At 41.1% G+C, this 12458-nt stretch overlaps 6 protein-coding genes across 6 annotated transcripts; 4 read left to right on the top strand and 2 right to left on the bottom strand.

Annotated features, from left to right (window-relative positions):
* Positions 1-136: 136 nt before the first annotated feature.
* Positions 137-3052, bottom strand: RTP1 (Rtp1p; the record flags this gene model as incomplete). The annotated part of the gene is made up of 1 exon (XM_022818359.1): positions 137-3052. One exon carries the CDS (start codon positions 3050-3052, stop codon positions 137-139), a length of 2916 nt encoding a protein of 971 aa, XP_022675035.1.
* Positions 3053-3400: 348 nt separating this feature from the next.
* Positions 3401-4006, top strand: YAR1 (Yar1p; the record flags this gene model as incomplete). The annotated part of the gene is made up of 1 exon (XM_022818358.1): positions 3401-4006. One exon carries the CDS (start codon positions 3401-3403, stop codon positions 4004-4006), a length of 606 nt encoding a protein of 201 aa, XP_022675034.1.
* A 495-nt stretch (positions 4007-4501) lies between these two features.
* On the top strand, positions 4502-5341 carry SUI3 (translation initiation factor eIF2 subunit beta; the record flags this gene model as incomplete). The annotated part of the gene is made up of 1 exon (XM_022818357.1): positions 4502-5341. The coding sequence occupies one exon, from the start codon at positions 4502-4504 to the stop codon at positions 5339-5341; it is 840 nt and encodes a 279-aa protein (XP_022675033.1).
* Positions 5342-7457: 2116 nt separating this feature from the next.
* Positions 7458-8153, top strand: KLMA_20716 (ATPase; the record flags this gene model as incomplete). Its single annotated transcript, XM_022818356.1, has 1 exon — positions 7458-8153. The coding sequence occupies one exon, from the start codon at positions 7458-7460 to the stop codon at positions 8151-8153; it is 696 nt and encodes a 231-aa protein (XP_022675032.1).
* A 99-nt stretch (positions 8154-8252) lies between these two features.
* Positions 8253-10130, bottom strand: CCZ1 (Ccz1p; the record flags this gene model as incomplete). The annotated part of the gene is made up of 1 exon (XM_022818355.1): positions 8253-10130. The coding sequence occupies one exon, from the start codon at positions 10128-10130 to the stop codon at positions 8253-8255; it is 1878 nt and encodes a 625-aa protein (XP_022675031.1).
* Positions 10131-10514: 384 nt separating this feature from the next.
* On the top strand, positions 10515-12116 carry SRP54 (RNA-binding signal recognition particle subunit SRP54; the record flags this gene model as incomplete). Its single annotated transcript, XM_022818354.1, has 1 exon — positions 10515-12116. The coding sequence occupies one exon, from the start codon at positions 10515-10517 to the stop codon at positions 12114-12116; it is 1602 nt and encodes a 533-aa protein (XP_022675030.1).
* Positions 12117-12458: the final 342 nt, after the last annotated feature.

Raw genomic sequence — 12458 nt, 5'->3', positions numbered from 1 at the left:
TTTTGTATTCTTGTGACAAGATCTTTAGTAACAAGAGAAGTATCGTCAAAACAGACTCCTTTGAAGGATATGTTGAACTTGGTACCTTTTCTTTCCTGAACCCAGCTAACAAAATATGTTTTCGGAAACTAAATATTTACAGTTGTAGTTGTTTAAGAGATGGCGAATTTATGTTATCTGGTATCATTGAATTCTGAAGATGTATATCGATTTGGTTTAAGACAGTACCAATTTGCTCACATACTAAGAAGTCGTTATCTTGGCTTTTAATATACGAAAGAGTGGTCTTAACCTTCTCGACACCATAGCTTTCAGGAAATAGTCCTAAACCAGAATTCGACAAGAGATCGTATATTAAATGCACAGCACTTCTCCGCATAATTGCAGGATTCTTTTTTATGTCTTCATCGTCTGAATTTGTATTCGTTTCAAAGGTCAAAATACCAAATGCGCAGTCCAAAATATCCCCTATGAAATCTTGAATTCCTAGAGCATTTAGTTCTAAGCACTTACCAAGTATAGACATTGATGACATTCTTACTCGATTGTCAACTCTCTCTTTTTCTTTCACATTTTCCAAACATATTGAAATCAATTCTGCAGAATTTTTACCTGTAAATGTTTCACCCTGGACGGATACATAGTTCATAAGAACCTCACCAATTTTTAGGATATCATCGACACTAGATTTACTTTCTTTTGCACGGTAGGCCTTGAATAATAGCTGCAATGTTTCATCAGGTCGAATATCAATGAGCATTCCCAAACCCCTTATTACGTTCAAATATATGAAAGGATCTTGATCATGTAATTGTGTGATGTGAATCATGAATACCTTTTTAATATCTACTTGCTTAGATCTTTTTTGAAGTAACTGCCTTAATTGCAACAAACCATGAGCACGAATAGGGACTAAAGGATCATTAATATTTGCTAAAGCCTTTTTCAAAAGTGCTTTATCATTATTCTTATCATCATCATCATCTTGATATGAAGGCTCTTGAGCCAAAATATCATCAATTTGTCTAACAATATTTTGCCAAGCTGCACTCTTAAGGTTAATAGTCTTTTGACGGATAGAAGTTAGTAAAGTTTTCTCCTTTTCATTACAGGCAGAATGGAATGTAGGGAGGACTGAATTCAGTAATTTTAAGGCGATTCCAAACGTATCAGACGGACTCATCAATTGTTCATCATCCCCATCATCTTCGTCATCCTCATCATCAGAATCAGGCTCTTTTGGAAGTTCCTTATTTGTTTTAGCAAATTCCAATATTTGCAATATTATAACCAAAAGGTCTGAAGGTTCTGTCAACAAATTGGATTTGAAAACCTCATTCATTCTTTCCAAAACTTTTAAGAAAATCATTGACTGTATATTATCGGCAAAAGAGCTATCATCATCATCTTCCTCATTGCCTACTTTCTGAAGCGGTTTAATGTTTTCAGTTTGGAGATTAGGTATTTGCTTCAACCAACTATTAGTAACTGCTGAGAAGATAGATTTATTAACTTGCTGATCATCAATTTTGGTTAGTAATTCAATAAAGAGATCAACTGCTGGATCGATATCCATGAGCATTTTTTGAAATTTTTTAGTAGTTTCTTCTTCAACACTTAGTTTCCCAATTCCCAAACTTTCGCTTATATTTTGATCCTTAGTAGATATGTAAGGTAATTGAGTTTCAAGGTCAATTCTGTATTCCCATGTATCATGATCATAGTTTACCATGTTTGAAAGTATGATGTCCAGGTCTTTATAATTATCGGTAACTACCATATACGTTTTTATTAGGCCTAAAATGATATTGTAATAAGGTGGTTCTCCCTCATTTTTAGGCGTTGACTTTTGGCCTTTTTTCAAAAACATCGCATAGATCCATAGATTTAGATAGAAGTCTTGTCCATTCTTGTAACTTGCTATCATATCAGTTATCAAATCAGTATACGTGGTCCGCCCAACAGATATAAGAACATTAATAACATTATTGACGTCCTTGACAGGTATATTAGTATTATCTGTATTGTATAGTACTTTGTTAATCTTAGTAAAGAGGAAGTCTCTGACGATTCTTTTGTTCCTCAAATAAAAAGCGGTAACTATCCCATTTAGACAGCTTATTAAGATGGGTTTATCCACGTGCGTGAAACATTCATATATCTGGACAAATAACTTGTCAAAATATTGAACACTAGTTAGGGTTTTCGGTTTAGCAAGAACAATTCTATTTACCCTTTCAAATTTAGATGTGTCTACCTGGTCATCCTCTCTAACCCCCACGATAAAGTCCACTAAAGATATTAATCCATCATCACGTTCCACCACAAGCAAACTTAATCTGTTCAAAGGCCAGTACTTAAATTTGTCATTCTTTATTGTCGATAAGAATAAAGAATAGATTTCAAACAACGAATAAGTATCTTTTATCTTTTCCAATTGACGTAACTTTTGTTCGTAAGCTTTCGCATCCACGGAACTAGTGGCAGCGTACATTAACGACATATAGCCGATCAAAGTATCTGCGTATCCGGGACCTCCCTTGAGTAGTATCTTTCTCACATAATGACTTGTTGGTGCGTTCAAAAAGATATTCTCGAAAGAAAGAAGCATTCTTTTCAAAGCTTCTGAGCATTTCCCCGCTGTGGGGATAACATCCAACTTATAGAGTTTATTTTCATCTCTGAACGAGTCGAGTCTTCTCTGCTCTAACGGAATCTGTATAGGAACTGGTAAATTGGCATTGATACCATGAATCACAAGTAAATTAACCAATGTATCGAAATGCTTCATGTCATGCAAAGAAATAGGGATTAAGTCATTGTTCTCTTCTTGTTTTTCTGAAACAAGTCGACAGATACGTTCAAAGTACGAAAGAAGGGTATCTACCAATTGGTCATTGTTTAATTGTAGATCATCATATATGCTTGTTTTAAAATCTTTCTGATTAATGCGGCCGAAGAAGTTATCCAATTCTTGGAAGAATATGTCTATGGGAGAATTGTTTGTGAAATCCAGCTTTTTATTTAGAACATCCGTTAACTTTTTGGACATCCCGGTATTCTATGGTATATGTCTACAGCATATATGTTGTGCTTCAAAGTCTGGGAACATTACCATGTATGAAAGGTAATATATATACCTCTATTCTTAGTTGACTAATTGCTTGTTGCCCAGTACTAAAGAACTCATCGCATGGTAAATCTGTACAACTAGAGAAGTGAAAAAAACCAAAAAGAAAAAGAAAGAGTTTTAGAAGTTAAAATTGAAAAACTGTCAAAAGAGATGAGTAGTGCGATGAGATAGGTTTGGAACTGATTAAAGTAGCAAAGGTTGGCAGCTTTATCAGACACCAAGGTTCGGTATTACATACACAAACACACACATACATTTCATAAAAAAATGAGTCTACACAAGGGCCCACTAGATCAGGAAGACCAAGAAGCTATTATTTTAGATGCTAGAGCGGGCGATCTAGAGTCGCTGGAAGACATTTTTACAAACTTGATCGACCCTAGCACGTTAACCGAATGCTACGATGAGCTTTCAAGCTCTTCACCTCTACACATGGCTGCCGCCAACGGGCACTACGAAGTTGTAAAATACCTTTTGAGCATTGTTCCTAAGGACAAAGTAAAGGCATGGGTGAACAAACAAAATGGAACTGGTAACACTGCACTACACTGGGCCTCGCTCAACGGTAAATTGGACATAGTGAAGCTGTTATGTGAGGAGTACGACGCCGACCCATTTATCAAGAACAAATTTGACCACGACGCGATTTTTGAAGCCGAGAACAACGGCCAAGAGGAAGTGGAGACTTACTATTTGAAGAAATACGACGTTGAGCCAGAGGCTAATGATGACGATGATCAGGATACAAGTGCGTCGCAAGAGCCAGCCAGTGTCGACAATGTAGAGATCAAGGAGGGTACGGAAATCGAGCAGGTCACCAAGGAAGCCACAGAGGCTCTAAGAGAACAGACCGAAAAGCTTGAGATTAAATAGGTTGAGCTAAGGGAGCAGGAGCGGTATTCAGCCGACTCACATGGGTTTGGAATATGTAGAGATAAAATGTGAACTAAAGCGGTGGGGATTGGGGGCTGGATGGTGGTACCTGTTAACCAAACAGTTACACGCATCCAGCCCACCGTTCTCCAGTCACCAAGTCACGTGTATATTTACCCGGACATATATCGTAAACAGTGATTCATTCTTTCAATAATTTTTGCATACATAGCGCGCTGCGCTTGTTTGCTCAAATTTTTTTTTTTTTTTTTTTTTTTTGATAATTTTCTTTTCTTCGTCATACGGGCTTGATGAGAAATATCAGTTAATGAAAGAAACAGAGAAAAAAGTGAGCATTGAAAGTTTTACCACCAAAGTGTTTAAGACGCATCATCGCTAGTTAACGTTGAACGTTTTGTTTGGATAGTTTAACGGAAGGATTCTTTTGAATACTTTTTGAGCGGAAACTAGTGTTCGTAGCATCAGACGCAAGAGATGACTGACGTTGCAGCTGAGTTGGGATTTGATCCTAGTTTGAAGAAGAAGAAGAGCAAGAAGGTTGTTCCAGAGGAGCTACTTGGCGGCGCTGGCGAAGGCACCGATGAACTATTCGCGGGACTCAAGAAAAAGAAGAAGAAGAGCAAAGACGCTGAAGAAGGCGGTAGTGCTGAGAAGCAAGTGGATGACATTTCCGATGCGCTAGGAGAGCTAAAGTTGAAGAAGAAGAAGAAGAAGGCTAAGGCCGAGACGAGTGTGGATGAGTTTGAGAAGCAATTAGAACAAGCGGGTATTTCTGTGGACGATATTTCTAAGGACTCTACTCCATTGGAGACGAATTCTAGCATCCAACAGGACGTTGGTTTACCATACGAGGATCTTTTGTCACGTTTCTTCAAGATTTTGAACACAAACAACCCAGAGTTGGCTGGCGATAGATCGGGACCTAAGTTCAAGATTCCACCTCCAATCTGTCAAAGAGACGGTAAGAAGACTATATTTGCCAACATCCAAGAGATTAGCGAGAAGCTACAAAGATCTCCAGAACACATGATCCAATATCTATTTGCGGAATTGGGTACCTCTGGTTCCGTTGACGGGCAAAAGAGATTAGTCATTAAGGGTAAGTTCTTGCCCAAGCAAATGGAGAATCTTTTGAGAAGGTACATTCTGGAATACGTCACGTGTAAGACGTGTAAGAGCATCAACACTGAGTTGAAGAAGGAGCAATCGAACAGATTGTTCTTCTTGGTTTGTAAAAGTTGTGGTTCCACCAGATCTGTTTCCTCCATCAAGACCGGTTACCAAGCCCACGTCGGTAGAAGAAAGAGAATGTAGACGGAGGGAGTCTAAAAGATGTATATACATATGTAGCACGCCAAATACAAATACAAAACAAGGGCCGTGTCGCCCAGTCGAGTCATTCATTTATTCGTTTACTAGTGCCTGGTGCCAGGTGCCAGGCTCCGCATTCTCAACCAACTTGCGCAACGACGGACACCACGAGTGCACCGACACGTCTGCGAGCATCCATCTTTGGAACAGCTCAGACACTTTCCGCGCGTCTCCGACGTTCCCAAATATCTCGCTCAACGCTACCCGGCTTCCCTCTTGCTCTACCACCAAAGGCCATTGAAGGTCCACCTTCTTTTTGTAGAACGCAAACTCTTTCTCCGACAATCGGCTGCCGCCCGAGACTAGTGCTTCGTACCGCCTGCACAACTCGTCCTTGTCCAAAAGCGGTACAGCGGATAAAGCAGCAGTACTACCAGCAGCAGGCGTCGTCGAGCCGTTGGTCCTGTTGAGCTTAGCGCTTAGCTTAGCGCTGACCTGGCGCTTCATTGCTGGCGGGGGCGCCGTTGCTACGCGCGTGTTACCCGATCTGTCGACGGCCTGCGCGACTAAGCCTGTAGGCGCGCTGCCGAGCGTCCCTGGGTACATGAAACTGGGGCAGTCGTTATAGCCGGGGATATCCGTCTCCTTGCAGTTCTGGAAGCTCTGCGTGCGTTTCATGTGGATAACAGGTTGGGTCCGGTATTGGCTTTTGTGGGGAGAAGATGTGAGACAGTGAGACAGTGAGGCAGACACAAACGAAACCAAAGCAAAGCAAAGCAAGCAAAGTTGCGTTTTGTGTGTGTGTACCGTGCCACAAAGAGATAGCAGATAGCAGATAACAAAAAAAAAGCACGGCTTGCCAAGTGCGCAAGTGTACTTATTTGACAGATTAATGTATGTTTTTGTACACGCCTCGCTTTTGTGGTTTGTGGTTTTTTTTTCGCCACGTAGACGAAACAGGGGAACGAAACGGGGGGAGATGTTGGGAGCGGAGGAAGGCCATGGGGAGGAGCGAGCACGCTGTGAGACTACGGGCCAGACTAGGGAGGAAGCCCAGGGGTAAATGGGATGCAGAACAGAACACGCTGCAGGCCAGAGCAGAGAACCGCCGGCGGAACACCATCGGGTGGACGCTGGAGAGAAATTGGAAAGAACATGTGAACACAGATCAGATCATAGAACACTGATCCGATCATAGAACGCCAGGGTTTGGCGCTTGCAGCGTCCAGATAAGGCAAGCGCGTGACTCGGGCTGCCTTTATGTCTGGAGAAATTGCTCCAGAAGAGTATAGAACGCATGCAGACACTAGACACTAAACATTAGACACCAGACTCTACGCACTACACACTACACACCCTAGCACTGGGGTGTGTAGAAGACAATTTGCATGTATGGGATGGGACGGTAATGAGGCCCACGGGGGCTCTTGGACCACGAAAAGAGAGCAGCAGTATCTACTACACAGGGTGGATCGAATGGGCTGGCTGGCTGGCTGATGACTTCCTTCCCTCACCTTCCTCTACCTTCCTCTACCTTCGTCTTTTCTCCCGTATCTGACGCTATCTAAAGCGAATAATATCTATGTATCTTTACAGTCTTTTTTTTTTTTTTTTTTTTTCCGTGTGTGAGTGTGTGTGTGTGTGTGTTTTTTTTTTTTCTTTCTCTTTGTTTTTCCTTTATCAGAATATCTGGCAGATCCAGGAAATTGTGTGGTTGCTTGGAGTTGCTTCAAGCGGACAGCAGCCATGCCATTGTCACGCCGACAGACTTTGGTGGTGGTTTTATGATAGTCATTGCATTGACTTTAGATATCGCTTGGATATGTGGAAAAGAGTCCGAATTGGAAATAAAAATCGCAATGTCGACCACGGTGGAATGACCCATAGATAATGAATGAATAGATGGGCAGGCTCAACCACTTGGTGAAGAGCATTCGTATATATACATACATACTTAGATATAGAGAGACACTTCGCTTCGAGCAGTCTTATATCGGCCCTTCTCTTTCTCTCTCTTTCGAGTGGAGGTTGTGATGGTACGGCTGTCGCTCTGCTAGCTGGATTTTGAAGCATACACACACACGCAACACAGACACAGACCCAGCTAGACCCAGAAACAATGGTAAGTCACGTGGACAGACATGCCAGGATCATGTCCAACCTTAGCCGGTATGAGAGTTGGGAGTCCAAGCAGAATTACGAGATGGACCAGACGATCCGCGATATCAGCGAGATTTTCGAGTCGATGGACTATAAAGTCAACAAGAGGATCCAGAAGAGACAGCAGTTGCAATCGCAATCACAATCACAATTGCAATCACAGTCTCAATCACTGTCGCAGTCGCAATGTCAGTGCAATCGCAGAAAGCTTAAGCTTTCGAAACTGGCCAACCTCTTCGATTTTGGCGAGGTCACTCGCAGGCATAGCCGTTACACGGCTGCGGTAGCCGTAGCACAGGCCGTTACAGATTCAAATAAACGTGCAGGTACGGGCGCAGGCGCAAATACCAGCTACAGTTTCCAGCCTGTAACCGGTATCAGATCGTCGTCATGCGCTGTCGTTTCTCCGGGAAACGATAGCCAGTCCGAATCAGATGATGCCCTCGAGTCGGAACTAGCCTCAGGATCAAGTTCAAGTTCAGGTTCCGATGTTTACTCAGCAATTGATTACCAAAACCTTTTGGGGTTCCCACCGCCGAAATACATTGAACCAGCATTGAATACAACCCGCTCTGCCTCCTCGGAAATACGGCGTAATAAACAAGCCCAACTCCTGCTTCACGATTTGATATCGGGTGATATATGCGATATATAGAAGGACTCAAAAACAAATTAATAATAGTAGAAGTAGTTTTAAAAACACAACATAAACAAATTATCATCAATGTTTCAATCAATCAATTAGACAGATTACTCACATTGGCTCATGGTCTTTTATCAGGTCCCACCAGCGGCTAACCTCCCTTCCAAGACTGTCTATCATCCTGGAAGTCCCCTTCTTCTTCTTCGTATATTGCGTCTGCTGCGGATCCTCAAACCAATTCTTAATGATAAATACCAATCTCCTGTTATCTTCCAACAAGTACACCATCAACCCATTGTTAAGCTTCAAAAGACTTTCCTTCGTGTCTGCTTCTGTATATGATGCTGTGTAGTTTCTGCTCCCCAATATGACCATAAGCTCTTTGTTCAATTCGCGAAGCTGCTTCTCGTTCACCTTGTTGAAAATAGACCTTCCCCATGAACCATTGTCTCCCACCTTCGAGGATTTCATGTCATCCGTTTCACTAGGAATCTTGTGTTCTGTCAGCATCATGTTGTGACCCACCTCAGTAACAGTGGCCACAGACGTTTTCCTATTTGCATTGTTCTTCAAAAATTGTAACGTATCGTCAAGTCCCTTGATCACCAACTTGAATGCATTCTCATCTTCATCAAGACCATTTTTCCACATGGGTATTGAACTGTAATACATATTCTCTTCTTTGTACACAATTGTGTAATCAAATGAGCACGGCCTCTCTTCGAACCCAGGGTTCTCATAAAATAACGACATACCGCTCCATAATTCCTCTTGTAGCCTCATGAGAAAAGGCTCTTCGTTGATCTTGGTGAACTGTGGATCTATAATGACAGCCGCTAAAATATCCTTGAACTTCCAAAATATTACATTGTACTGTTTCCAACTATCAAACTCCAAGTAGAACTTTCTCATTTGGTACACCTTGGGTAGAAACGACGGGTTCAAAGGCGATATGAGCCAGCTGTATTCGTCCCCTCCTTTGTCGTTCTTCGCATTCAGAGACCCTGCCTCTGTGCCCCTTGACCATTGCAATGGATTCCATGTGGGCTTGATATCAGTGAACAAAGAGAGCGAGTTTGAAACACCTGTTAACTGCCCGATATCTTTTATTGCGTCCATAGTAAATGTGATGGGCAACGTTACATTATCCCACACAGTCCTTATGTTCGAAGCAGATTCGGGCTCCGTTTCTTCAGCATCAAGCTCAATTTGTTGTTCTGTTTCAGCTAATGACATTGTTCCAGCTAAACCATGCGAAGTAATCGTCCCGTACATAGCATCAATACCCAATATCCAATTTGAAAGTACAGGAAGGCTTTTGAATTGTGGATCAAAATTTGCAACGAATCCATACTTTTTAGAGTCCTTATTATCTTGCGGTACGTGGTATAAACATATATCCTTTATATTAGGATAGTTTTCCTGCGATAAGAGTATGTTATTCTTCAAAAACGTTTGCCATTCTTTAACCTCATTGACAGAGTCCAAAGCGTCTCTAAATTGGCAACGGGGAAACAAGTTTTCCCCAAGCGAACAATTGATATCTTGCATCACAAAGTAATCGGGAATTAAATTGATCTCATCCCAAAATGGAATAAAATGCTCATTCAACAACCTACTTAGCTTTTTGTCTTCTATTGTAGCCATTCGACCATTCTGCATCGCAAAAAATTGGTAGCACTGATTCAATCGCGTACTATATTTCTGCCATTGGTCATCGTATGTACTGTCAAAAGCAATGGTAAGATAATAAGAAGGCTCAACCTCCAAAACAACCATACTATATGCCTCTAACTCTATATGACATACAACTCCGTCCTTGCTGAACTCGTTACTGAAGCGCCACATACCCTTAATTATACCAATTCGCTGTTCCTTATCATTTGTGCTCAAAATTTTGCCCGACAAATCATGATATAATAGTAACTTGCAGGTATCTTCTGTATTATGTTCGTCATCCCTAAATAGAATAATAGATTGTACACTCATTTAGCACTACTCTTGGTCCATTCGGATTGTTGATACCTCCAACCCACGTCAAAAAAACTAGTATCTTAATACCACCAATAATATCGGGGAAATATAACCGCACTACTGGGTACCAAAAATTTAACTATACCAAACCTCTATTACCTGGTTTCTTCTTCTGTTTTATACCAACTATATATGATGATGAGTTTATAGGTACTATGATTTTAAAGGTTCAAATCCTGTCAAAGGTTTTTGGCAGAGATTTTAGAAATGAAAAATTATTTCAATGCTTCAACTGTAACTAATCATATGTTAAAAGAAGGGAAATGATAACGATATATACAAATAGGTCACAGTTAACAGAAGGGACTAACAGAGGCTACACACGTTTTTTAGATCAATATGGTGTTAGCAGATTTGGGTAAACGTATTAATAATGCGGTTACCAATGCCATTTCAGGCGAACAAACAGATTACGAGGTGACTGTGCAATCGATGTTGAAAGAGATTGTGACCGCATTATTGGAGAACGATGTGAATATTAAGTTAGTTTCGAAGCTTCGTGACAACATTAATAACACTTTGCTTTCAAGCAACAATGTTAATGCTAAACTAACCAATGCTCAAACGAAGAGTTTGATCCAGAAAACAGTTTTTGATGAACTTTGCAAACTAGTTGACTGCGAAGCGGTGTCACCGTTCCAACCCAAGAAAAGACAGAGTAACGTTATTATGTTTGTTGGTTTGCAAGGTTCCGGTAAGACTACTTCGTGTACAAAGCTTGCTGTTTACTATTCTAAGCGTGGATTCAAGGTTGGTTTAGTATGTGCCGATACTTTCCGTGCTGGTGCGTTCGACCAGTTGAAACAGAACGCCATCAAGGCAAAGATTCCATTCTATGGTTCATACACGGAGCCAAATCCCGTTAAAGTTGCCAAAGAAGGTGTGGAGAAGTTCAAAAAGGAAAAATTCGAAATTATTATTGTCGATACCTCTGGTAGACATCAACAAGAAGATTCTTTGTTCCAAGAAATGGTTGAAATCTCCCAAGCTGTAAAGCCAAAGCAAACGATCATGGTTCTTGATGCATCTATTGGTCAAGCAGCCGTACACCAATCGAAAGCTTTCAAAGAGAGTGCAGATTTCGGTTCTATCATCCTAACCAAGATGGACGGACATGCCAGAGGTGGTGGTGCTATTTCGGCGGTAGCGTCTACAAAAACCCCAATTATATTCATAGGTACAGGTGAACATATTCATGACTTTGAAAAGTTCTCTCCTAAGTCCTTTGTTTCAAAATTATTAGGAATCGGAGACATAGAGTCGTTAATGGAACGTTTTAAGACTGTGTCAGACCAAGATGACGCCAAGAACACGTTGGAAAACATCCAACAAGGTAAGTTCACACTCTTAGATTTCAAGAATCAAATGCAAACCATAATGAAAATGGGTCCCCTATCAAATATTGCCAACATGATCCCTGGTATGGGAAATATGATGAACCAATTCTCCGAAGAAGAAACTTCCAAAAAGATGAAGACTATGGTGTACATATTTGATTCCATGACAAAGAAGGAGCTAGAGTCCGATGGTAGGATATTCATTGAGGAACCAACAAGAATGATTAGAGTTGCCAAGGGTTCAGGAACTACGGTGTTCGATATCGAAATGCTGCTAATGCAACAACAAATGATGGCCAGAATGGCTCAAACCACAAAACAAATGGGTGGGCTACCAGGTAAAGGTGGTATGCCCGGAAGAGGAGGCATGCCAGCTGGAATGCCATCAATCCCAGGTATGGGTGGAATGGGTATGCCAAATATGTCTCCTCAAATGATGCAACAAGCTCAGCAGAAGCTAAGACAGAACCCAAGCATGATGAACAAAATGATGAACATGATGAAGGGCTCTGGCGGTGGCATGCCAAGTATGCAAGACATAATGAGTATGATGCAAGATCCACAAATGCAGGAGATGGCGCAGCAGTTTTCCCAAGGTATGTAAAGATGTGTCTTCACACTGTGTAAACTAGTTTTAATATGTTATTTTACAGAGAAGCATTTGTTGGAAGTGATCTACTACTTCGGCACTGATATGGTCACGAATAGTTCCTTGACGTAATTAAGCCGTTACAACTTTGTACGAGACGATCTTAGTGGGGGCTTAGTGTAATTAGGACATTTTTGGCGACTCGATAGTGTGGACTTTACCGGTTTGTTTACACTTCCAAAACAATAACAATAACAATAACCGTAACGGACAAAAAAAAAAAATTCACACACAAGGAACGATCAGCATGTTGCAACATTAAGAAATGAGTTGTTTTAAGTAATTAGAGAGACAAGA

Source organism: Kluyveromyces marxianus, chromosome 2 (assembly GCF_001417885.1).
Source record: "Kluyveromyces marxianus DMKU3-1042 DNA, complete genome, chromosome 2".
NCBI lineage: Eukaryota > Fungi > Ascomycota > Saccharomycetes > Saccharomycetales > Saccharomycetaceae > Kluyveromyces > Kluyveromyces marxianus.
The sequence above is the reverse complement of the archived record's forward strand: the minus strand, read 5'-3'. Positions and strand labels throughout refer to the sequence as shown.